This window comes from Lepus europaeus, chromosome 15, assembly GCF_033115175.1.
Source record: "Lepus europaeus isolate LE1 chromosome 15, mLepTim1.pri, whole genome shotgun sequence".
Classification (NCBI taxonomy): Eukaryota; Metazoa; Chordata; class Mammalia; order Lagomorpha; family Leporidae; genus Lepus; species Lepus europaeus.
In genome coordinates this window covers 71,335,569-71,362,481 of record NC_084841.1, presented here as the reverse complement: position 1 = coordinate 71,362,481, position 26,913 = coordinate 71,335,569, and the positions used below count along the sequence as shown (strand labels likewise).

The window sequence follows — 26,913 nt, the reverse complement described above, 5'->3', positions numbered from 1 at the left end:
TGAAATTAGCTATTGCACCTCCAAAAAATCAAAATAAACTATTCCTGATGAAAAAAAAGCATGCACTTGGAAAGCCAAGACACTCTGTCAAAAAAAAAAAAAAAATGACCTAAATGAAAGATCTCCGTGAGAGAGATCCCAGTGGAAAGAACAGGTCATCAAAGAAGGAGGTACCTTTCTCTGAAGGTAGGAGAGAACTTCCACTTTGACTACAATCGTGTCTAAATATGATCAGAGTCGGTGAACTCAAAAGGCTTCCATAGCCTAGGGTGATTACTGATGCCATAAACAAGAGTGTCAATTTGTTAAGTCAACAACAGGAGTCACTGTGCACTTACTCCTCATGTAGGATCTCTGTCCTTAATGTGCTGTTCATTGTGATTTAATGCTATAACTAGTACTCAAACAGTATTTTTCACTTTGTGTTTCTATGGGGGTGCAAACTATTGAAATCTTTATTTAATATATACCAAACTGATCTTCTGTATATAAAGAGAATTGAAAATGAATCTTGATGTGAATGGAAGCAGAGAGGGAGCGGGAAAGGGGAGGGTTGCAGGTGGGAGGGAAGTTATGGCAGGGGGAAGAAAGCCATTGTAATCAATAAGCTGTATTTTGGAAATTTATATTCATTAAATAAAAGATAAAAAAAAAAGGAAAAAAAAGAAAAAAACCATGCACTGAACTACTGCATATGTGCTATGTCAAAATGTTTGTTCATGTGTATAAAAATTAATGTGCACATGTATATGTATGTGTGCATGTATATACACTAACATGTGCATATGTGTGAGAGCATATATACATGTACATACAGACTTTCATACACTGAAGTGTTACTATCCTACACACACACTCATGAGCTCAGGCCAGGAGGCATTGAATTTCCATTTTCAGTGTGGCTTTCATATCTGTGGGCTCTGTATCCACAGATTCAACCAACATCTGATCAAAAATATTTGAAAAAAAAAAAACTGTGCCTGCACTAAATATGCAGACTTATTTTCCTGTCATTATTCCCTAAACAACATAATATAATGACCATTTAGATAATGTCTGCATTGTATTAGATATCAAAACAACCTGGAAATGATTTACAGAATATGGAAGGATGTGTGTGGACTATATGCAAACAGTAGGCCATTACATAAGATACTTGAGCACCTTAGGTTTTGGTGTGGGGGTTCTAAAACCAATTCCCTGCAGATACTGAGAGACAACTACAGTTAAGGTGCTTCTAGTTGTTATATATCAAATAATGATTTGAGGTGATAGCTCTTAGACAAATATTTTGGCCACCTCTAGTCTGTTCTTTGATTTGTAGTATGATACAGTCAAAAGAGTGCTGGACTGAGAGAAAGGGATCATTGGTCTCATTTCCACATTTCCACCATCTACCGTGTAGCAGTGAGCAAAATCCTAAATCTTTCAGGGCCTTAGTTCACTCTTCTGAACAAATGGGAGCTTTGAATGAGCTGCCCTCTGTGTTACCACTTTTTTGCTTTTGTTGTAGAAAATGAGCTTAGTGAAATGTTTATATTTGATCTTAGTGAAATGTTTATATTTGCCCCTTCCTTCTTATTCTTCCTACATCTAGAACCTTACACAATTCTCTAGCATGAATTCTTTCTTCCATAAATTCTTGATTAGTCACAAATCTACAAAAGTTATTATAGAGAAACTAACTCATTGATTTTCTTGCTAAACCAACATAGTAGTGGCACAAATGGAGATAAAAGCAGGGAGGAAAAACTGTTTTGATGTCATATTCAATATTTCCTTTCATATAAATATGCCTTTTGAAGTTTTATTTGCAACAGAATTAGAAACAACAGGTAAAAATCAAGTAGGTGAACAGTAAAGTCATATTTGTAAGTGTCTTATCTAAGTAACGCTACATCTCAATCACTGGAAAAAAACAGCTTTCTTCAATAACAATTAAATAGTCTTCCACTATGATTTAGTTATATATTTGGCATAAAAATGTAAATCAATAACACTTATAAGTCAGAATGGCAACATTTACCAGTGAATTAATTGAAATGGCATACCCAATAATCGAAGCAACATAAACTGTATTCCCAATGCTAGAGACCGTTGCCTTTGATTAACACACCTGGAAATATTAAATACAATATGAGACCAAGAAAGGTTGAGTAAGTTCATATTTATACCAGTTAATCATTTCTATATTAAATGCTGTACAAATAAAAAAACATATTCTTTGTATGAGTATATATGGCTTAATCTTTCTGGAAGTACAAAATAAGAGAATTTTTATCTGAAATAAAATATTGAAAATAACATTAAAAACAGTCACTAGCCCCTATGAATTAACATTAATTCAGAAGACTTCTTTTTCATGAAGCCCCTCAGCAAATGAAGCGCAGGAAAGTACCTGAACATATAACAGCCAACTCTGATTAGCCCACGGCAACGATGCAAAGCCGAAGGCCTATTCTCTAAGACCAGGACTGACACAAAGATGCTTCTCTCACAACTTACATTCAACATAGTTTTGGAGGTCTTGGCTAGAGCAATTAGGCAGAAAAAATAAATAAAAGGCATCCCAACTGGGAAGGACAAACAAAATCGTGCAGCTGACAGGATCATACATGCAAAAACCCTAAAATACTTTAAAAAAAAAAACTAACAAATGAATAAAGTTTCAGGAAAGAAATCAACATAAAATACCAGCTGTATTTCCAAACACTAACAATCAATAATCTAAAATAGAAGCCATGAAAATAATCTCATTTATAATAGTATCAAAAAATAAAAATACTTATGAATAAACATAATGAGAAAAATAAAAGACTTGTATGCTGAAAATATATACAACACTGGCGATAACACAGAAACTAAAGAGGACATACATAAATAGAAAGATAATCCATGGTCATGAATTCTAAGAATTAATATTGCTATTAGGGTCAGCATTGTGGTATAGCAAGTAAAGTCACTGCCTACAAGACCAGCATCCCATATGGGTACCCGTTTATGTCGTAGCCATTCCATTTCCAATCCAGCCCCCTGCTAATGACCTGGGAAAAGCAGAGGAAGATGCCAGCCATGTGAGAGATCCAAACAAAGCTCCTGGCTCCTGGATTCTCCCTGGCCCAGCACTGAGGTATGAACCAGTGGATAGAAGATCGATCTCTCTCTCTCTTCCTGTCTCTCCCTCTCTCTTTGTGCTCTGACTTTCAAATAAATAAATAAATCTTTTTTTTTAAAAAAAGTATTAATATTGCTAAAATGTCCACACTACCCAAAGCAATGCACAGATTTTTTCCAATCCCATAAAAATTCCAAAGGCATGTTACACAAAATAGAAAAAACACTGCTGACACTCACATGGAGCCAGAATAGATCCAGGATAGTTCAAGAACCTTGAGCAAGAAGAACAAAGCTGGATGCATCATGTTTTTAGATTTCAAAATATATTACAAAACTATGGTAATTACAATAGTATTGTTTGGGGCTAAAAACAGATATAAAGACCAATGGGACAGAATACAGAACCTAGAAAGAAATCAATACATTCACAGTCATTTGCTCTTTGATAAAGGTGTCAAAAATGAAAAGTCTCTTCAATAAATCATGGTATTCACGTCCCAAAGAATGAAATTAGACCCTTATCTCATTCTATATGGAAAAATAATTTCGAAATGGACAAAAAGGCTTAAGATCCTAAACCTTCTAGAAAGGAACTTAGGGGAAAATGTGCTTGACGTGGCGTCGGCACCAGCCCCTTGGATATTACCTAAAAAGCATAGGCAACAAAAGCAAAAACAGACAAATGGGATTTCTTCAAAACAAAAAGCTTCTAAAGCTTCTGCACAGCCAAGAAGATAATTAGCAGAGTGAGGGACAACATGCAGAATGGGAGAAAATATCTGGAACCGTGCAGCTCATAAGAGATTAATACCCAAATATATAAGGAACGCACACAACTCAATGGCAAGAAAACAAATAATTCAATTTTCTTAAATGGGCAAATGACTGGAATAGAAATTTCTGCAAAGAAAACATACAGGTGGACAATGGGTATATGAAAAAAAGTTCAATATTACAATCATTCACAAAATGCAAATCAGAACCACAAAGAGAGATCTCCTAACACTTGTTAGGGTGTCTATTTTCAAAAACAAGCAAGATAACAGATGTTGGCAAGGTGGAGAAAAGACAATTTTTGTACACTATTGGTGGGAATGTCAATTGGTACAATCATTATATAACAGATTAGAAGCTTCTCAAAAAAACTAAAAAGAGCACCACTATTTGATACAGCAATTCCACTACTGTGTATACATGCTAGGGAAATGAGCCCCAGGTGTGTAAGGTTTAAATGGGATCATGTGTGTGAAAATGTGTTAACATTGTGCATTTGGCATATCCTCGGTGCTACTTTCTCTGCCTCTTTCATGAAGCTTCAGTTGTGAGCTGATGGTAGGTTCATTCGTGGAAATTAAGTACACTCCTCATACACTGGAATCAGAATGACATGCATTCTGCCTTACATGGTAGGTGCTATGGTATTGAGTCTTCCTGTGTATAATGCTAATTCATAAGATGGCAGTCACCTGGCTGTTCACCAACATTCTCTGATTACAGTTGTTCTTCCTCCCCATGTATTGCTTTACAAAATAGCTGTTCTGTATCCAAGTGCACTTCAGAAAGTTTGTTGGAATGTAGTATTATAAGATAATTTATTTTGGTGCAAAGAAGTTTTTGAAGTTCATACATATGAGGGGGTCTTCAAAACGTTAATGGAAATATTGTCATATAAAAACTACATGAATTCCAAATATTTTTGCAACAAAATAAACTTAACTTTTAATTCTCTTTTCCAAAACTGTTTTGAGTACTTTCATATTTCCTAACAATCTCTAGCCTTTTCACCTTTCAATTATATCTATAATCTATCTATCTACATTTATATATAGTATTTATTTATTTGAACACCAGAGTGACACAGAGTGAGGGACAAATAGAGAAAATGAGATCTTCCACTGTTTATTCCTCAAATGCCTGCAATAGCCAGGAGCAGGGAACTCTATGCAGGTCTCCAATGTGGGAGGCAGGAACCAAGCAATTGGGCTGTCTTCCATTGTCTCCCAGACGTATTAGCAGGAAGCTGGCAGAAACATGGAATAGATGGGACTCAAACCAGGCACTCTGACATGGGATACAAGCATTCCAAGTGGCAGATTAACCTACTGCACCATAATGCCAGCTCCTCATACTTTTTTTTGATGAATAGAAAGTTTGGAGATTCTATCTAAAAATATTAAATTATTAACCATCCATTTCATGAAAATTGAAGGTAGAGAAGGGAGATATGCATTTTAAAAATTCATTTTGAAAAATTATGTGTCATCTTTTAACTACTTATCTGCTTTAAAAGACTAGTTAATCTTTTATCTCTTAATGATTCTCTTGTTAGCATTATGTCTCATTCATCTCTGAGGCTCATTGCTTAAAAAATCATTGTTTAGGGACCAGCATTGTGGTGTAGCAGGTAAAGCTACTATCTGCAATGCCAACACCCCATTTGGATGGTGGTTCATGTCCTGGCTGCTCTACTCCCAATCCAGTTCCCTGCTGATGGCCTGGGAAAGACATTGGAGGATGGCCCAAATGTTTGGGACCCTACTATTCATATGGGAGACCTATATGGAGACTCCTGGTTCCCAGCTTTGGCCTGACTCAGCCCTGGCCATTGCAGAAGTGAACCAGTAGATGGAATCTCTCTGTCTCTACCTCTCTCCCTGTAACTCTGACTTTAAATAAATAAATAACTTTTTTTTTCTTTTTTTTTTTTCTAACAGGCAGAGTTAGTGAGAGAGAAAGAAAGGGAGAAAGGTCTTCCTTTTCGGTTGGTTCACCCCACAAATGGCCGCTATGGCCGGCACACTGTGCTGATCCAAAGCCAGGAGCCAGGTGCTTCCTCCTGCTCTCCCATGCAGGTGCAGGGCCCAAGCACTTGGGCCATCCTCCACTGCCTTCCTGGGCCACAGCAGAGAGCTGGACTGGAAGAATTCGGCACCCCAACCGGGACTAGAACCCGGGGTGCCGGTGCCACAGGCGGAGGATTAGCCAAGTGAGCCGTGGTGCTGGCCAATAAATAACTTTTTTAAAAATTAAAAATCCTTGTTTAATCAGGTTGATCTTTAGCAACTGTTTTATATTGTCTCAAATTTGAACCCTTTTGGCCTCAGTGTTAGAGTATGAATTATGTACTAACAAAGTAACAGAATCAAAATAAATATTCTTTTGCACAATTATTAGTTTTATTTAAAAAATTTTAAAAATTGAGGTAAATTGATAAATGAAAATTATATATATTTAAAAGTATACAATGCAATTTTTAAAAAGATGTATTTATTTACTTGAAAGGGAGAGAGAGAGAGAGAGAAAGAGAGAGAGAGAGAGAGAAAACACTTCCACTGTATACGCTGGTTCACTCCCCAAATGACCACAACAGGCAGGTCTGGATCAGGCTGTAGCCAGGACTCAGGAACGCTATCATGCTCTCCTAAATAGGAGACAGGTGTGCAAGTACTTGGGCCATCTTCTACTGCTTTCCCAGGCTAATTAGCAGGGAACTGGATCTGAAGCAGAACAGCTGGGACTTGAACCAGCACTCTGATGGCGTGATGCTGGGCCCTATGATGTTTTCATATACATTAGGAAACAATTGCTGCAATCAGGCTGATATTTATCACCTCACATGTTGCCATTTGTGTGTATATGGTGAACATATTTAAAATCTAACGTCTTAGCTAATTGCAAGTAGACTCTGGAGTGTCACCTGTGTCACCATGCACATTGCTGAACCTTTGTACTGTTTGACCAGTGTCATCCCATTTCCCCATCCTCAGGCCCTGGAAGCCACCATTCCACTCTCCGCTTCTTTGACTTATTTAGAATACACATGTGAGTAATATCATGCAGTAATTGTCTTTGTGTGCCTGGCTTGTTTCACTTCATATAATGGCCTCTTGTTTGATCCATGTCACGAATAGCAGAATTTCATTCTTCTTTAAGGTTCAGTGGTATTATATCCCATGTTTTCTTTATCTGTTCATCTACTGATGGGCACTTAGGTTGATCCTGTGTCTTAGCTGTTGTGAATGAAGCTGCAGTGAACCTGGAGTGCAGACATCTTTTTGGGATACAGAGCCCTTTCCAATCATGTATCCACTGCAAGTGTCACTATAAATACTTACCTCAGGATGGACACAGTTATAGGAGTGCCAGCCATAAAGGTGAAGACAACTGTGATGAAGAAAACGCCAAGGAATATGGGCAAGTTTGTACATTGGGTTTCACATTTTCCAGCTTTAGCCTCAAAGCTTAAGCCTTCTGCAGTCAATGGCATTTCTGTTTTCTTTTCAGTACAGGAACAGTTATAATATAGCTGTAAAATATCAGACATAAAGAGACTTAGTGTTTACTTTGAAAATATATTTACATTAATTGCAAAGTGGGTGAAACTTAGATAGAGCAAACACAGACACACTATCTGAATCCATAGACAACAAAGAATTCTGAGCACTAACCCCTAAGAAATGAAGCAAAGGAAACAAACCAAATGTAGGAAGCAGAATCACTTAAGTTTGAATATTTTGGCCATTACTTCAACTTGTAATCTATTATTGGCTCCTGACTTGTGAAACAGATAGGTGAGATTACAATAGTTACATCACACTAGACTACTTTCAACAGACCATAGTTGTTCAAATAATGTTTTACTGCTAACTTTCTTCTTTTCCATTACGGAAGGAAAACTGGCATCTTTAGAGATAATCATCATCTTCACTAGTTTGCAAAAACAAACACTACAATTGTGACAAGTGCCATCATAAAATTAACTAGTGCCTCCTAACACCTTGAAAAAGTTGTTGCTTTTAACCACAATTTTCTGAACATTTTTGAATTGAGTGCAAACTGTATCCCTCTTAAAATGGTACATTTAGAATATTAGAATAGAGGCTATTTTACATAGAATTACACATTAACAATTTCTCTCATAAAATATGAGTGTATATATATATATACATTAATAATATGAAATGTAGGAAGGCAACATGATAAAATAACAAGTATTTTCTTTGTAAGAGAAATAATTTAGTATCCAGCTCATTTCATTTAACAGGATGTCTTCCTTTAATGGGGGGCTAAAATTTAAAAAAAAAAATCAATAAACAAAAATGAAAGAAATGCCTGTGTGTAAGTTTTGTTGCAAATACAGTGTTTTGTCAAACTTAGCTTTACATCTTTGACAAATTATTAATTATATATTACTATAGTTTTAATGATTTTTGTGGCTATTTTAGAATTTACTTTATCAGCATATAGTTGGAAACCTTTTCATTTGGTAATTGTTTATAGCCCTTGCCTATTTTCCTACTAAAAGATGGGCTTTTATTTTTATTTGTTGAACTATTTAATGAAGCATTAAGCATTTGACTATAATGTAAATTAAAAATATGTTATCTCAAAAATAATAAACAAAACAAACAAAATTCAGAAGTTTATAAGTTTCTTAGGTATAATTATTTCTTAAAGTATTTGATGCTTCATCTCCATTCCTAGTATAAATCTTTTGCACATGTAAAACCTTAACAAAATCAGAGCAGGCTGGCAAAGTCAAAGAGAAAAGGTGCTCTCTTTGTTCCAAGGTCCAGAGTCCCTTCTTGGGTGCCAATTCAAAGAAAATGGTACTAATTCAAGAAAGCCAAATATGCAAATGACACCTCCACATTGACCATGACCTACTCCACAATCAGTTACGTCAGAAAACTTAGAAAATGTTTCCTATCCAGATGAAACTACACGACTCCCGACACAAAAGAACACATCGGTTTTCGGTATAACTGAGTCAACAGCCTGTAGTTTGGGTCACTGATTTGACATGTAAGACCAATATTTCTATGAATAAACGTCTACTGTTGTTTATTATGTTATTATAAATACATTTTGCCTATAAGAGAAATATTTCAGAAGAAAAAAGCACCCTGAGAATCAGTGTATTTTTATATAGACTGATCGGATATAGGCCAGCGCCGCGGCTCACTAGGCTAATCCTCCGCCTTGCGGCGCCGGCACACCGGGTTCTAGTCCCGGTCGGGGCACCGATCCTGTCCCAGTTGCCCCTCTTCCAGGCCAGCTCTCTGCTGTGGCCAGGGAGTGCAGTGGAGGATGGCCCAAGTGCTTGGGCCCTGCACCCCATGGGAGACAAGGAGAAGCACCTGGCTCCTGCCATCAGATCAGTGCGGTGCGCCGGCCGCAGTGTGCCTACCGCGGCGGCCATTGGAGGGTGAACCAATGGCAAAGGAAGACCTTTCTCTCTGTCTCCCTCTCTCACTATCCACTCTGCCTGTCAAAAATTTTAAAAAAATAAATAAATAAAATAAATAAATAAATAAATTAGACTGAATATAAAAATACCAAGACAAACATAAAATTTGGAGGTCAAAATAACTAGAAGACAATTTTCTATGTGTGATGGCAATTATCTTGGCATTTAGCAAAAAATATGAATGCCAGTTTAACTATATAAAAATAATCAACTGTGCTGGCGTTTTGTTATTGTTGTGTGAATGTATTTTGTTTTGGGTTTTCTTTGAACATGATATTTTTTGTCCATCCATCTTTAATTATGGAAGTAAAATCCTTCTAATAATTTAACTACCTGTCATACTCTTCTTCTGATCAAAATCAATTCAATTTATTGATCATATTTAAATACAGGAAATGCTACCTATTTAACTTTCAAAAGAATTGACATATAGAGGCTGGCGTGAAATAGCAGGTAAAGCCACTGTCTTTGATGTCAGCATCCCATACAGGCACTGGTTGATGTCTCAGCTCCACTTCCATTTCTGATCCCTGCTAGTGGCCTGAGAAAAGTAGTGAAAGATGGCCCAAGTGTTTGGACCCCTGCACTCATGTGGGATTCCTGGATGAGGCTGCTGGCTCCTGACTTCAGCCTGGCTCAGCCCTGGCCGTTGCAGCCATCTGGTGAGTAAATCAGCAGATGAAAAATCCATCTCTCTCTCTTCTCCCCCATGGCTCTGACTTTCAAGTAAATAAAAAAAAAGCCTTTTAAAAAAGAATTGCTATATAATTTATTTATGTAAAAATATTTTATAATCGGTTGATCTTTATACAGGAAAAAGAATGCCATTTCACTATTCTGTATTTCAAATGTTCAATATTTTCATAAAACTCTTACATATTTTATTCATTATGGTCTCACTCCATACTATGAACTTCTCACAGGTCCTTTTAAAGTTATCACAATATCTACTAATGCAAAATATATTATGTACCATGCACAATCTGAATAATACACACTTCCAAGACTCTTAAATTTAGCTAAAATGAACTGTTTATTCTCTTAAACTATATAACTATTAAAAAGAAAGGGCACTGGAGTAAACTAATATTCATTGTAATCCACAATTACAATTAAATTTGTATTTGATAATGAATGAATGATTTGGACATTTTAAAATATATCCAGAGTGAATCACTTAAACAAATATTTATTTTCTATTACACATCTTAAACTTAAGAAAAATAAGACAGGTGTTGGGTACTGCAGTTAGGCCCCTACTAGGGATGCCCGCAGTCCATGTCAGAATACCTAGGTTCAAGTTCAGCTCTGCTCTCCATTCCAACTTCCTGTTAATGTACACCCTGGGAGGCAGCAGGTGATGCCTTGAGTAGTTGGGTCTCTACTACCCATATGGGAGACTGGGAGCAAGTTTCCTGCTCTGGGCTTTGGCCTAGCCAAGTCCTGGTATTTGAGGAGTAAATCCATGCATGGAAAATCTCTTCCTCTCTTTCAAAAAAAATACAAATAATTGATTTATTTTTTGAAAGAGTAAGTATGTTTCTTGCCTCCAAGTATCTTAAACTGTCATTGAGTAAAAACAAAACAAAAAGGGAAATATTCTTTTCACCACTACAACAGAAGTGCTATTGCAAAGTAGTATGTGAGTAACTGCCTAATTGATATTTCAGCAAATTGTGTGAGGTATGAAGGGAGAGGAGTCTTTTCACTGCAGGGGTCAAAGGCTGCTTAATGGAGGAGGAGGGGCAGCAGGAAAAGAACAGGCAGGTGCATGAGCCCCCTGCAGGGATCAAGAAAGACAACAGCAAACCCACAAATATGGGGGTGGGGGCACTTGTACAGCTCTTAGGACTCTACTTTACTGCCTGCCTTCAAATCAGAGTGCCTGGTTTGTGTCCTGGCTCCTCCAGTCCAGATCCAATTTCTTACTAAAGTGTATCTTGCAAGTAAGTAGAGGATGGCTCAAGTATTTAGGTCCCTGCCACTCAAGTGGGAGACAAGGATTGCATTTCCAGGTTCCTGGATTTGACCAGGCAAGTCCTGGTTGTTGTGGGCACTTAGGGAGTGGGCATTTAGTTCTCTGTGTTTCAAATAAAGTGAAAATTAAGTAAATAAAATGTTTTTTAAATGCACAAACACATTGCCTCTTTGAGGGGAAAGTAGCAGACACAGTTACCTTTGGCTTCGATTTTGAAACAGTGTTTAAACAACCAGCAAAGCAGGGAGAAAAATATTGGACTCCATCCCCTCCACAGAGTGGATAATAGTATGATCGCAAACAGTTACAGTTGGCATTGCAAGGGGCACTCAAGTTTCCTAGTTCTCCTGTCCTGCGAACAAGAAAAGAAAGAAGGATAAAGTGTTTACGCCATCCCCATTCAGTGAACAGTTCAAAAGCACTGGGTTACAGTTTGCAAGTCAGTCTAGCATTCATTCACTCAACACAGGATGACTGAAGGAAAAAACACATGTCTGCCTCGCCCATGCAGCTCAGGGAGAGGCACTAAAAGCACTGGCTATAGAACAGAGTGTCTGTCGGTGATAAGAAAAATGGGGTAGAGGAAGGGAAGAAAGCAGGTTTTCTCTCCATGACTTTTCCCTGCGGGCTGGCCCTGTGGATCTCAGCGGCACTGCAGACCTGCACCAACACACCGAGCAGCACTCTCCTGAGTTGTGGCAACCAGAATCTCTCCAGACACCGCCACGTCGGCTCGGGGTGCAGGCAAAATTCTAAACCTGGAGGATGAATGACATCACGTTGTACAACACACTAGTGTCAGCCTCAGGAAACCTTAGGCCTAGAGATGCTACTTGCATATTCTTTGTCAAAGGTTAATTTTCCTGGTCCCCAGATCCAGTGTTGTCACAGGCTGCCCCTTAACTGGAAGCAATCTCTTTCCTACCATGGAGGGTTGCTTTCTAAAGACAGAGGTTTCCCCAACCCCTCATTCATTTATTCACAAGTCATTCATGCTTCACTGTATGTTGGGCAAGCACTAGGTAGTGGGAATACGAAGCTGTGAGTAACCCATCTGTGTCCTCTGCGATTTCAGTCTTGGAGCAGAGGTGGACACATACAAGGAGGCACCAACGTGCTGAGTGTGGCTGGAGACGTCTCCCGTGTACGCTTCCGAAGCTCTGAGGATGCCACCCTAACAGAAGCCGAAGTTTACAGAAGGGGGCCTGCAGTAGCCGCTGCCTGAGCCTTAGAACTTTCCACCTTTCCAAATGGAGCACACAGGAAAGGTTGTTTGCCAGACTGGATCTTGGTACAGTTTATAAGGGTGTAAGCTGAATCTGCATAATTCACCTCTACCTACCTGTCAACACTTTTAGATATTCTATATGCAGATTAAACCTAAATTCGGTTAAACTGGTTGCTGAACCTAACCCTCACTTTTTATAGCATTTACACCTTTGTTTTAGCATATTCCGCCTCCCCTTTCCTTCTTCTCAAATCTTGATCTGTCCAAATTCTTTGTATCCTTAAAGGATGTTTAACCTCCATTTTGCTGGCTACTACATCATGAAGCTCTCCTTGAGTCTATCAAATAAACTGAAGGAAAAAAAAAAAAAAAACAACCTCCTTCTTTCGGATTTTGTAACAATGCCCCATTACCTAATGCATTGTTGTAGGGATTTTGCCATAAAGGTCAGCCAGAGGAAGCATTCCACAAAGAATGAATGAGTGTAATGGAGTGTAACAAAACACTGCTCGAGAAAGCTCAGCTTCACATAAATGTACAAGAATGACAGGTACTTGAAGAGTAGCAACAAATCCCGATAATTGTGATTGGCAAATCTTTCCAAAGTACATTTTATTTGTGTCATGTGAATGTCATGTTATACAAAAGTACAGTCCTTGACCTAGCGTGCTAGCTCCCTCAACGACCTCAAACACACACAATTAAAAAATTAATGCAGTACCTTGAGCTATAATACACACTGCTGTGAAATGCCCTCCTTCGTAATCCCCTATTCATGGCTTAGAATTTCAAAGCAAAACAAATTAGATGAAGGAAGATAAAGTCCCAAGCCAGTTACAGACAGGAACATGTCTACAGGTCAGAACAAGTTATTTATTTCTCTGCCACAAACATGAACTTCTCAGTAAATGCAACAATGATTTGCATTACCTAGGACTAGCTTTATTTTAATTTCTCTTCTATTGCTTTCAGCCCACATGTTAAGAAATTTTTATCACAGAGTCATTTTCATTTTAAAAAATTAAATCAGTGGAAACATACAATATGAAATTCTCCACAGGATGTTGTCTCAAATCTGTTTTCTGTTGTTATAACAAAGTGTTTGAGACTCAGTAATTTATTAAAAAAAAAGGAGGAATGGAGGGGGAGGAGGGAGAGGAGGAGGAGGCAGAGAAGGAGAAAGAATAGGGGGATGGGGAGAAGGAGGAGCAGGAGGGGGAGGAAAAAGAAGGGGAGAGGAGGAGGAGAAGGAGAAGGAAAAGAAGGAGATCTGGCTAACGGTTCTGGAGGCTGGGTAGCCCAGTAGCACTGGGCCTGCGAAACCCCTCCTGCTTCATCATGACATGGCAGAGGGCATCACACGGAGACAGTGCAAGCTGCTTGCTCAGGTCGCACTGCCTTTTCTTACAAAACGACTAAGCCTCCATGGGGGCCCCATCCTCATGACCTCACCTCAAAGTAATTACTTCCAGAAGACTCATCTCCTATTTAATCTGATTTTGGAGATTAAGCTACAACACATGAAGTTTTCGTGGACACATCTGAAGCTCACCAGATGTGAATCCCTCAAAGGTAAATATTCCATTGCAATAACTTTTTGTGCCCCTGAGCCAAGAACAGTACCCAGTACCATGCTCTCTAAATACTCTCAACTTTTAAGAAGATATCAGTTATTTAAATTTTAAAAAAGAAATGATATATTCTCAATCAGCCAATCCCTCAGGGCAGGTCTTTAGAAGAATTTAAGAAACTGGTTAAGACACCCATGTACCTCAGAATCAGTCCTTAGGCATTTGGATATGGCATGGAAAACCAAGACACTGTGGGAAAAAAAAAAAAATGACCTAAATGAAAGATCTCTGTGAGTGAGATCCCAGTGGAAGAATGGGCCATCAAAGAAGGAGGCACTTTTCTCTGAAGGGGGGAGAGAACTTCCACTTTAATTATGGCCTTGTCTAAATAAGGTCGGAGTTTGTGAACTCAAGAGGCTCCCATAGCCTTGGCAGCTCATGACAAGAGCCTCGGGTGATTACTGACATTATAAATAAGAGTGTCAATTGTTAAATCAGCAATAGGAGTCACTGTGCACTTACTCCCCATGTAGGATCTCTGTCCTTAATGCATTGTACTCTGAGAATTAATGATTAAACTAGTCTTCAAACACTACTTTATACTTTGTGTGTCTATGTAGGTGCAAACTGTTTAAATCTTTACTTAGTATATACTAAGTTGATCTTCTGTATATAAAGATAATTAAAAATGAATCTTAATGAAGAATGGGATGGGAGAAGGAGTGGGAGATGGGATGGTTTGTGGGTGGGAGGGTGGTTATAGGGGGAAAACCACTATAATCCAAAAGTTGTACTTTGAAATTTATATTTATTAAATAAAAGTTTTCTAAAAAAAAAAAAAAAAAAAAAAAAAAACTACGTGGGGTTTGAATATGTCTCTAGCTCCTAACTCCAGCTTCCTACTAATGCAGACTCTGGAAGGGAGCAGGTGATGGCTCAAGAAATTGGGTTCCTGCCACCTATGTAGGAGACCTGAACTGAATTTCCAGCTGCTAGCTTCAGCCCAAGCCTAGCCCAAGGCATTGCAGATATTTGGGAAATGAACCCACAGATGGGCGCTCTGTCTGGTGTACCCGCTTGACTCTCTATGCTCCCTGTCATGTGTACTTATCTCTGTTTCCCTAATAAATAAATTAAAATTATTTTTAATAAAAAATGAAGCTAATTCCTCACCATTTAAGAAGGCATATATATTTGGAAATTCAGGTTTAGTTTATTACTCTGATATTAATATCAAAAAGCACTGAATATACTTACCCATTATATGATTCAGACACACCAGCAAATGGCCGATTTTCACATTTGGCATAAATAAACACAAAACTCAGCATAAGTGCAACCCCAGATGAGGCTAGTGCAAACCTCATTGTATTTTTACATGTCATTTTGAATTTCGAGACAATGACACCACCTAAAATCTGACCAAGAGCAGCTCCAGGAATTAAAACAGCCCCTAAAGAGAAAGAAGACACAGAGAGTAAGAAAACACACGAGTCTAATCAGTAACATATTAACAATTGGAAAATACCAAAAATGGGCACAGAAATATGATTTTAACATATAAGAGTATTCCCTTGATATAGAAATATATGCATAAATGAGTTAACAGTTCCACTGAGGGGTTAATAAAATTTAATATTGAGCACTCAGATAAGTACACTTTCTCTTTAAGCCTCATAGCCTTTGTCTCTCTCAGTCAGTACAATAGGTTGCCTAATGTTATCCTAAGAAAAATCTAGCACAGTAAAGGGAATTCATTGGATTCAGTAAGAACAAAGAAAATGTTTTACCTCCAAGGGTAGCAGCAAAGCTGGATGTCAATCCAAACTGATTTTCAATAAATTTAGGTAAAAATGTAGCAAATCCAGTGGTAACTAAGGCTTCTGAAGAAGTTGATAGAACTAAACACATAAAGACAGTATTCCTCATCAAATTCTAAAGAAAAAATACAGTTCACCAAATGAATAATTATGATTATACTGCAAAGTGCAGCAGGAGACTGGTATCATGATGACATGGCAGAATTTTTAATAAACACAATATAATGAACTGTAAGATTCCAGCATTTCCTCCAGCACAAGAATGTAACTATGGACAATTAATAGATTCATGGATACAATGGTGAGAAAATTTATATGTGAGATATTATAAAACTATGATTCATCAATATTTTGATTATGCCTTTATCACAAGGAACCAAGGAAAGGCAACAAAAATCTGCTCAGAAAGGTTTCCTTCCTCATACTCATTGTGACTCCCCAGGCTGTTTAAGTTTTTATTGTGCTTTGAATTCCTGTGTGCACTAAGCAGAGAATTTGAGAGTGTGAGGAGGGATGAGAATGGCAGGTAAGTACCAAGCTTGCAGTACTATTCCATGACTAAAGGGCTCAGTAATTAGAACCTTTGATAGGTTTGAGGTTAAGCAATTTTAAACAGCTATATGCATTGCTGGACCTCCTAGAATATTACAGAACTATAGAGAAGAATATAGAGATTTATTTTTAACATATTTAGTCACAAAATAAAAACCAAATTATACTTCAAGAATATTCAGTGCAAAACATTTCATAAAACTGGGACACACACACACACACACACAGGAATTACAAAGGAGCAAGTTAAGAAATTTTCAAAGTCAGAGCCAAGCCACATAACCTAAGACTAACAAGGGTGACAAAAGGAGAAAAAGTATCTGGATGGAGACGTGCTAATAACTTAATAATAACAACAGAAAATACTTAAGTCCTCCAACTGAAAAAGATAATAGATTCCCAGGAAGGATTAATGCAAAAAAGCCACATTGTTAGATATAAAGTAGATTTCCTGAAATCAAAGTTAAATGGAAAAGAACACGCAGACTTACAGATGGAGGAGTCAGAACCATACCAACAGGGAACTCCTCAACTGCAATATGTTTACACAGAGAAGAGCAACAGTGGCCACAGAACACTGGGATCCAAGGAGAGAAGGATCCCCCAAATCCACATCATTCAGACAGTCAGGGACAAGTAGGCGGGACCCCAAGCAAGGGAACCAGCAATAAGATACCACCCACAGGGACCCGAGTCAGAACATGGCTCTCCAGGCACAAGGTCTTAAGGACAAAAGTAGCAATGGTGAGAAATGGAAATTTAAATTAGAACTTATAAAATAAACAGAGATATATAAAAATAGAGGCGAATTACTATAAGATAATAGTAGTTAGTATTTAAAACTATGAACAATCTCAGCTAACACAGGGATGTTCCTGTGTGAGGGACCAGGAGGGGAGTGTTGAAAAGTGAGCAGAGTGGAGGTATAAAAACATGGTAAGGCTTTCATTTGAGAAGGAGACAAAAATAATAATAATTGCATATTTTTAAAAGTAAAGTTGTAAATTCTCTTAAGAACAGAATTTTATGATGCTAAAATTAAAGAATGCTTTTCTGCTGAGTTCAACAGAATGAACTATACAACTTCTGTTTCCTTGACCTCAAATTCAAACCAAGTTACCATTGACCACCATCTCTTTCACAACAGAAAAATATTAATCTGCATTCTCAAATATATCTGCAATTCAGTGGTAACTGATGAATCCATTACACAGGGAAGTGGCACAGAATAATGGGCTATAGTGCTAAGAAGAAACCACTAATTATTATTATCGCCATTGCTGTTGCTAACACTCTTTCAACCTTTGGACTCTGGAACAGTTTTCATTTTCTGAAAGAAAATAAAACTACCTCTGAAGAGTTTTTTACAAGAGCTAGAGGGGAGGGCATTTGGTAGAGTAGTTAAGATGCCACTTGGGTGACCCACATCCCATTTAGGAGTGCCTGGGTTCAAGTCCCAGCTCCACTTCAATTCCAGCTTACTGCTAATGAGAACCCTGGAATGCAGCTGGTGATGGCTCAAGTACTTGAGTCCCTGCTACCCACAAGGGAGACCCAGATTGAGTTTCAGGCTTCTAACTTCAGCCTGGCCTGATTGTTGCAGGCATTTTGAGAGTAAAACAGCAAATGGAAGATCTCATTCTGTCTGGTTCTCTCTCTCATTTTGCTACATTAAAAATAAAATGACAATTAACAAAAATTTTAAAGAAAAAAGTTAGAACACTGGTAAATAGGCAAATAATTATGAAAAGATTTGTTTGTGTGTGTGTGAGTATGTGGCCATTTAAGTGACTATGTAATACATGTATGCATTACATATACACACATGTGGAGTTGTACATGTATGTGAGCATGTGCGTACATCAAGGAGAGAGATATAGATACAGCACAGGTCTTTTTGAGGTGTTTTTTGTTTGTTTGTTTTTACCTTTAGAGCAGCTGGAAAATCTTTAAAACTTTTTCCAAAATTCTCATCTGTGTGTTGTGAGGAGCTACTCTTATTCTGATGAGTCTGGGAAATTTTTTCAGCTTGAATTTTTGCTGTACCTAAAAACAAAGCAAATGTATTTGCTCTATCACTTCACTCTTTACTTCATAAAATGCTTATTTTTTTAATTGACACAGACTTCCAAAATATCTAACTTCCCTAACACAGATGTCAATTCCTCTCTGTCAACACACTGGTACAAATATCTACATCGTAATCAGGCTGGTCCAGGCCACATGTTTGTCATCACTAGCTAAGGAAGTTCTAATCTGTCTGACATTAACAGGGGACAATTTTGTTATTTTCTATAAGATCTGTTAACATTTTTTCTTCCTTTTTCACTTGTTTCTCTTTTTCATCCTTTATATATTAAGGTACATTTATGTGGGTTTTTTTTTTTTTCACCTTTTCTGCCTTTAACAAGTTCAGCAAATGAAATAGTATTTGTTATGTATCATCATGTCTCTTTAATTTTTAATAAAAATAGTAGAGTATGATGAATATCAGAAACGTTAAAATATGGAATCATGAATTAGATTGCCCAGGATCAAAACCAATTAGTAAGTCCATTTATTTCTTGTCTCCCAACTCCCAGCTCCAAAAAGAATCATCTAGGGCTGGCATTGTGGCACAATGGGTTAAACCTCTGCTTGTGATACCAGCATCCCATATTGGTGGGTCACTTCCAATCTACCTCTCTGCTACTGTGCCTGGGAAGGCAGTGAATGTTGGCTTAAGAACTTGGACCCCTGCCATTCATATAGGAGACCCAGATGGAGTTCTTGGCTTCTGGCTTCAACCTGCTCCAGCCCTGGTTGTTATGAACATTTGGAGAGTAAACCAGTGGATTGAAGATCTCTCTCTGTCGTCCTGCCTTTCAAATAAATAAATCATAAAAAAAGAGAATGCTGTACTCTAATGCAAATAAACAAGAAAAAACTGGATACCTTCAACCTAGAAAAAAATACTGCTACAGACATGTATTTTAATTACACAATAATACAGAAGCAAGACCTCATTAAAAGAGGAATAAGTAGTCTTTCCTATCAACCTTTTCTTTTATGACAAGCTAGTACTGAAATCTGGTAAAATAATAATAATAATGTGTACTGCACCATTATTTCGGTGACAATTTTAAAAATCAGTACTTTTACTTTCAATTACAAACAATTAAGAATTATTTTAGGCAAATGTGTCCTTGAAATTGATGACTTGCTTAATTCAGAATAATAGCTTAAAAGCTATTGTATCTTGTTACACATAAAGCAAAAATTCTAGGGGCTGGCGCTGTGGCTAAGTCTCTACTTGTGCCGCTGAAAGCCCATATGGGTGCCAGTTTATGGAGTCCCAGCTGCTCCTCTTTGGATCTAGCTCTCTGCTAGTTGCCTGAGAAAGCAGTGGAAGAAGGTCTAAGTGCTTGCGCCCCTGCACCCACAAGGGAGACCCAGATGGGGTTCTTGGTTCCTGGCTTCGGATCGGCCCAGCTCCTACCATTGTAGCCATTTGGGGAGTGAACCAGTTTCTCTCCCTCTCTCTGTCTGTAACTCTACCTCTCAAACAAATAAATAAAATCTTTTTTAAAAAAAGCAAAATTCTATATTAAAAATAATAAACAAATTTAGTAAGTAGTTAGGTGGTATATATGTAATTTTATTAATTATTAATTTACCAATTACTATTATTAATAAAGAAAAGACATGAATATTAAGATTCCACTGAACATGAATATTAAAATATCCAATATTTCCTAAAACGAACATTGGCAGTCAAATGCTTTCATAGGCAGAGAACTCAAATTATCTAACAAAAATAGCATGACTGTATGGTCTTATTAATCACAGAAAACAACATCTGACTTAGAAAGAAGCCCCCTGATTTCCAAGAAAGGAAGCATACTTACCTGGCAAATGTTTTGGGAAACATGAGAAAGGTATTATCAAAGACCAAGCAAAGAGCCAACAAATGAGGAATCCAATCCACCAAGCCCCCAGCCATCGGGGGTCATCCTCAGTGATATCAGTGCTGTCAGCGAGGAAAACAAGAGGTCAAGATCAACTCCATCTCGTTAATAGCACTCACTTATGACCAACACTTACTTTATAATTCAAGTGCATACGGTAGAATATTATTGTAAATTTTAATGGAACTATTAACAACAGGTAGCAGACAGATATGTGTGTTATAAGAATTATGATTGGGGTCAGCACCGTGGCTCACTTGGTTAATCCTCTGCCTGCAGCATCGGCATCCCATATGGACACCAGGTTCTAGTCCCGGTTGCTCCTCTTCCAGTCCAGTTCTCTGCTGTGGCCCGGGAGGGCAGTGGAGGATGGCCCAAGTACTTGGGTCCCTGCTCCCACATGAGAGACCAGGAAGAGGCACCTGGCTCAGATCGGCGCAATGCTGGCCATAGCGGCCATTTGGGGAGTGAACCAGCAGAAGGAAGACCTTTCTCTCTGTCTCTCTCTCTCACTGTTATAGCTCTACTTGTCAAAAAAAATTCATGATTTAGGGACTGGGATGGTAGTACGCTAGTTAAGCCACTGATTGTGACACTGCCATACCACATGAGTGCCAGTTTGAGTCCTAGATGCTCCATTTCCCATCCATCTTCCTGCTAATGTGCCTGGGAAAGCAGCAGAAGGTGGCCCAAATACTTGGACCCCTGCTACCCACGTGAGAGACCTGGATGGAGTTCCTGGCTCCTGGCTTCAGCCTGGCATAGCTCTGGCTTTTGTGGCCATTTGGGGAGTGAACCAGCAGGTGAAAGATTTCTCCCCATCTCTTTCTCTGTTTCTCCCTCTCTCTCTGTTACTCTGCCTTTCAAATAAATAAATATTTTTTTAAAAAAAGAACAATGGTTTACAAAGTATTTTCAAATGACAATATGACACAAAAGCTTAAGATATTTAATAGTAACTATTTCAAATATTTGAAAACATACATAGAATTTCTGAATATTCTTTATTTAACTTTGGCTAAGCATTTCTCTGCTGCTGTATTAAATTAGAAAAAACTCACTGCAAATCCCTATGTTAGAAGTCCATATAGTGTGCTTCAGTTATGGCATTTCTTAAAATTTGAAATTATTCTTACAGTGATTTATTGACTCTATTTTATAATAGGTCTCACATTTTACAATCAGCAGGCCCTTTGCAAAATTACACCATCCCTAGTACTCATCTAATTCTCCACAGAAATGAAAATGTCCTTTCTCAAAAACCTGACTCTCTGTTTCTGTACGCTCTTTTATCATCTCTAAAAGATTAACCCAGGACCAGCAGCTCAGACAGCAAATCACAAATCCATGACCCCATTTTCTTATTCACTGCCCACAGTCACACAAAGCATAGTGCAGTCATGATTCCTACTGGTAAAATGAGAAAATACGGCCTTGGCAAAGGTCATTAACTTCTCAATTCAGTAAGAGAAGGGGGAATTCAGTGGTTAAGAGGGGGATTTTGGAGTCAAAAGGTCCGCTTCAGTTTACATCTTGGTCACTTACCAACTTGTGTGTATCAACTACTCCCAGGATTATCAAGAGGATTAAATAAAATGGTGTAGTAAGTTAACACACAAACTATGTCATGTGGAACACAGCACAGGACAAATGTGTGTTACTAATTAGTATCCCTCACTGTCACTGGTGTGAAGGCAGCACAGCTGTGATTGTGACTTGACTGGCGCTAGTACAGAACTCCCCAGATCTCACACCTTGCAGACTGCTTCAGCTATCTACCCTCATCTAAATCTACTGAAAACATAACCGACTTTTATTAAATTCTCAGTTTTGAAAAATTCCTGGCATCCTATATATGTATTTTTTTTTTATTTCACCAGGCGATTCCACTGAACTTCCTCATCTATAAACAATTACAACACAAAGAGATGATGTGGCACACATGCATAAAGAAATATGCAAAGATACCATACTATATAAAAACTGTGTGTCCTCAGTTTTATTTCCCAAAAAGCGCCTCATGGGAAACTTCTATGATGTTAGCACTGTTAAAAGTAATGAAATGCAAATAAAGGACAAATAGATACTGCCTTGCCTTAATCCCATTGCAACATCAATGTACATGGTGAGCAGCTGTCCTCCCAACACGTAGCCTATGGCAGGGCCTAAGATGGACATAGAGTAGCCAATTCCTAGGAGAACAAAGACATTGAAAATAGTCATTTGTACATCTTTGCTTGACATGGCTAGTGATAGCAAGAAAGAGATATTTCATTGTAGAACTATCTAAATGATTAGATTCACACCAAAATTACACAAATTACTATCTCAGTGGTATCTTCCAAACAACAACCAAATCAAGAAGTCTAAAATGTACCACCCAATGCAAAAGCTTTTGGATCTACTAATATCTGTAACAAACTGAACAATTATAAATCTATGGAAAGTTATAACTTGTGGCAGGAGTAGTTTATCTACTATTTTACTGATAGTGCTAATAATTATAGTTTATAATCTTGTGGAAGAAAATGATGTGAAACAAGAAGGCTTTTCAATCTGCACCCGCTCAGAAAGCATTCCTCATCTTGTGCTACAGTAGCTGACTTCAGAGCCTGGATCTGCTAAGTCTGCTCTTCAACGCAGGCCATTAGCTAAACTTTCTGCTCTCGGGGACCCTCTCCACTTTCACTAGCAGGAGAATTAAATAAAGCTCATCTCTGTCAGATGTCTAAAAGTTTAACATATAATTACATTTTTGTAAAAAACATTCATGCATATACTAGTGTCCTGATTAACTGCCACCATCCAGATATCTTATTAACTGCTGAGATTCTCACCCTAATGCACTAAAGAACAGGAAATTTTGCTTTATAGACAAACTTAGCATACATCAATGACAAAAATGACCTGCAAAGTAGCTACGTCTCCAAAGAAAAGATCACACAAGATGAAATGAAAATGTATATGAACTTTCATTGATCTGCCAACTATCTTAATTTATATTACAGCTCTATTTTAAAATGTGAAAATATATTAGTAGATAAATTAAGGTATGTATTTCTGAAGCTATTTCAGAAAGTTCATGAAAAAATTAAATAGTAATTTTATATTGGTGCAAAAAAACCATGCATAGGGTTTTCAAAATATGAACCGCTCATCAACTTTTAAAGGTGCTTTATATACATAAGTATAAAGGATTCATGCTCAAAATTTTATGGATAAAGGTACATAATTAAAAATGCTGGAGATAAGTGATTTGAAAATTACTTTTGGTAACAGACCTTTATATGTTTTATAATTTCTGATTTGGTTAGACTGATAAATTGTAGGGATATTTTTTTTAAATTTGGTAGAGGTATAAAAGTACTATAGAAATTTCCATATTAGGGATGTGCTAAAGTAGCCTGAGGAGCTTCTGTCAGGCTGGACTGCACGTACTAACTTCCAGTGACTGTGGCAATGCATCTCCTTATGTTGAAACAATAGACTGATAAATAGAAAACACACGTACAAAAAGTTATGCAGGGCCGGCGCCGTGGCTCAGTTGGTTAATTCTCCACCTGCGGTGCCGGCATCCCATATGGGCGCCGGGTTCTAGTCCCAGTTGCTCCTCTTCCAGTCCAGCTCCCTGCTGTGGCCCGGGAGGGCAGTGGAGGATGATCCAAGTGCTTGGGCTCTTGCACCCACGTGGGAGACCGGGAGGAAGCACTCAGCTCCTGGCTTCAGATTGGCGCAGTGCCAGCCATGGTGGCCATTTGGGGGGTGAACCAATGGAAAGAAGACCTTCTTCTCTGCCTCTCCCTCTCCCTGTCTCTAACTCTACTTCTCAAATAAATCAATAAAATAAAATCTTTTTAAAAAAGTTATGCAGTGTATCAGAGTGCCTGGTTCAATTCACAGCCCCAGACGCTGATCCCAGCTTCCTGCTAATGTAGACCCTGGGAGACAGCAGATATGGCTCCAGTAATTGGGTCCCTGCCCTCCATGTGGGAGACAGATTGGCTTCCCTACTCCCACCTTTGGCCCAGCCCAGTAATGGCCACTGCAGGAATCTGGAGAGTTAACCAGGTAACTAGAAGAGAGGAGCTGTCTGTCTCATCTCTCTCCTTCACTCCTCCCCCTCCTCCCTCTCTCTGTCTCTCCGCCCTTAGATCAATAAAAATTAATCAATTAATTTAAAAATTATGCAGTAAGTACATGTGGAACCATGCGTAATCTAGTGAGCTCTACCTCTACATCAAGGAGGGAATTTAAAAGAAACATATGCTACCAGAAATGAGATCACAAAGGGAAAGACTGCTTAATAAATATATTGTGTGTATACACACACACACACACATGCACTCACACAAAGATTTCATTTAAGATGGAAAACTCCATAGAACTTCTGAGTACCATCTGGTGGTTTCTTTAGTGGATACCTGTAATCTAGGATGTAATGCCACACAAAAGAGTAGAGCTCAAACTCCCCATGTCCAGAGCAGGAAACAGAGCAAGACATCAACCAAAATCATGGCATTCATTGTCTGACTCAGTACAGCAGCAAGTAACTAAACAAATAAAATTCATATGGCATTTATCACATAAAAACACCTAGGCCATTACAACTAATTTTTAATAAACCTATGTTATCCTTTACTTACAAAACAAAACAATAAAATCATACTGAGAAAGCTGTGCCTGAGAATAACTTACCTATATAGAGAGAAGACGTGTGCGTGGGTGAAGAGTCATCGATGAAGGCTGTTCCCAGGGTGTAGAGAGGGGTTCCCCCCATGCCCAAAAGCAGTTGTCCCAGGATGAAGACATACAGATAGTTAGAAAGTGAGGACGTTGAGGAGGTACAACTGGTGCTATTCCTTGCTGTTAAGCAAGTATCTTTGATGGGAAAAAAAATTAATTGTAAGTTTACAGAAATTTAATAATTTATATATCTATCCACAAGTTAAACTCACCTAACATAACTTTCTTTAATTATTTCTTCCAACCATTTCACTTTGGTTAAATTTAAATTACTTTAGAGAAAATCACCATGTCAAAATTCAGAAAATATAGAACAAAATTGAGATACATTGCATTAAGAATCAAAAGAAATTTTCAGATAAACTAACAAGCATAATTGATGCAAGAGGTAACCGGAACAATAGTTTTTTAATTAAGAAAGAAAAAAAACTACCCTTTATTTTTTCTAAATCCTAAGAATAATATGACCACCATAGTGAATTTATATACCTTAAACATATTTGAAAAATGAACTTAACTTGTACAATATCTGGGCCAAAACAGTAATCCTGAATATTCATTAAAAAGCAGAAATGCTAAAGTTGTATCTAATGTGTTATAGCTCAAATTATTTTATAAAATTTTTATGGAGCAATACTTAGAGCCATAGGGTATTCTTTTGAATATTATCAAAGGAAAAACTGATATCTTTAAGAATCGATCAAAATCTTATTTAAAATCACATTCAAATTAAAGACTGACTACTATAGTATGTACCTATTTTCCAAATTGATCTGATAAAACATTAACGGACTGAAATGCTTGTTGCAGGTGAAGCTGCTGTCTACAGTGCCAGCATCCTATATGGGGTTCAGTTCGAGACCCAGCTGTTCCACTTCTGATCCAGCTCTCTGCTATGGCCTAGGAAAGCAGTAGAAGATGACCCAAGTGCTTGGGTCCCTGTACCATTGTGGGGAGCTCCTGGCTCCTGGCTTCGAATTGGCCCAGCTCTGGCTGTTGCAGCTATTTGGGGAGTGAACCAGCTAATGGAAGACCTCGCTCTGCCTCTGCCTCTCTGTAATTCTCCCTTTCAAATAAATAAATAAATCTTAAAAAAAAAAAATACTATCCTCCTGGGGCAAGCTAAGCCACTGCCTACAAAGCCAGTATTCCATATCACAGTACCAGTTCAAGACCTGGCCACTTGGCTACTCCATTTCTAATCTCTCTCTCTGCTAATGTGCCTGGGAAGGCAGTAGAAGATGGTTCAAGTACCCAGGCATCAGCCCCTGCCACCCATGTGAGAGATCCGGATGGAGTTTAAGGCTTTGGACTTTATGGATAGAAGATTCCTCTCTCTCTACCCGCCCCCATCTCTATCTGTAATTCTGCTTTTCTAATAAATAAAATAAAATATAAAAGCAAAACAAAACTACTACTCCTTGCTCTTTCTCTTTGAATCTGGTGTAGTCCTCAAGGATCTACTTTTTTTTTTTTTTTTTTTTTGGACAGGCAGAGTGGACAGTGAGAGAGAGAGACAGAGAGAAAGGTCTTCCTTTTTGCCGTTGGTTCACCCTCCAATGGCCGCCGCGGTAGGCGCTCTGCGGCCGGCCACCGCGCTGATCCGATGGCAGGAGCCAGGTGCTATCCTGGTCTCCCATGGGGTGCAGGGCCCAAGGACTTGGGCCATCCTCCACTGCACTCCCTGGCCACAGCAGAGAGCTGGCC

The 26,913-nt window shown here is 38.2% G+C and overlaps 1 protein-coding gene across 1 annotated transcript in view; it reads right to left on the bottom strand.

The window, feature by feature from the left end:
* Nucleotides 1–26,913, bottom strand: part of SLCO4C1 (solute carrier organic anion transporter family member 4C1) — a 67,236-nt gene that overhangs the window by 4,972 nt on the left and 35,351 nt on the right. Inside the window, exons 3-11 of the mRNA XM_062211815.1 lie at nucleotides 25,159–25,341; nucleotides 22,559–22,655; nucleotides 20,404–20,525; nucleotides 18,444–18,562; nucleotides 15,935–16,079; nucleotides 15,402–15,597; nucleotides 11,544–11,697; nucleotides 7,233–7,423; nucleotides 2,052–2,116 (exon numbers count right to left, since the gene is read on the bottom strand). Coding sequence (XP_062067799.1) covers nucleotides 2,052–2,116; nucleotides 7,233–7,423; nucleotides 11,544–11,697; nucleotides 15,402–15,597; nucleotides 15,935–16,079; nucleotides 18,444–18,562; nucleotides 20,404–20,525; nucleotides 22,559–22,655; nucleotides 25,159–25,341 — 1,272 coding nt within the window. The remainder of the gene's footprint in view (nucleotides 1–2,051; nucleotides 2,117–7,232; nucleotides 7,424–11,543; nucleotides 11,698–15,401; nucleotides 15,598–15,934; nucleotides 16,080–18,443; nucleotides 18,563–20,403; nucleotides 20,526–22,558; nucleotides 22,656–25,158; nucleotides 25,342–26,913) is intronic.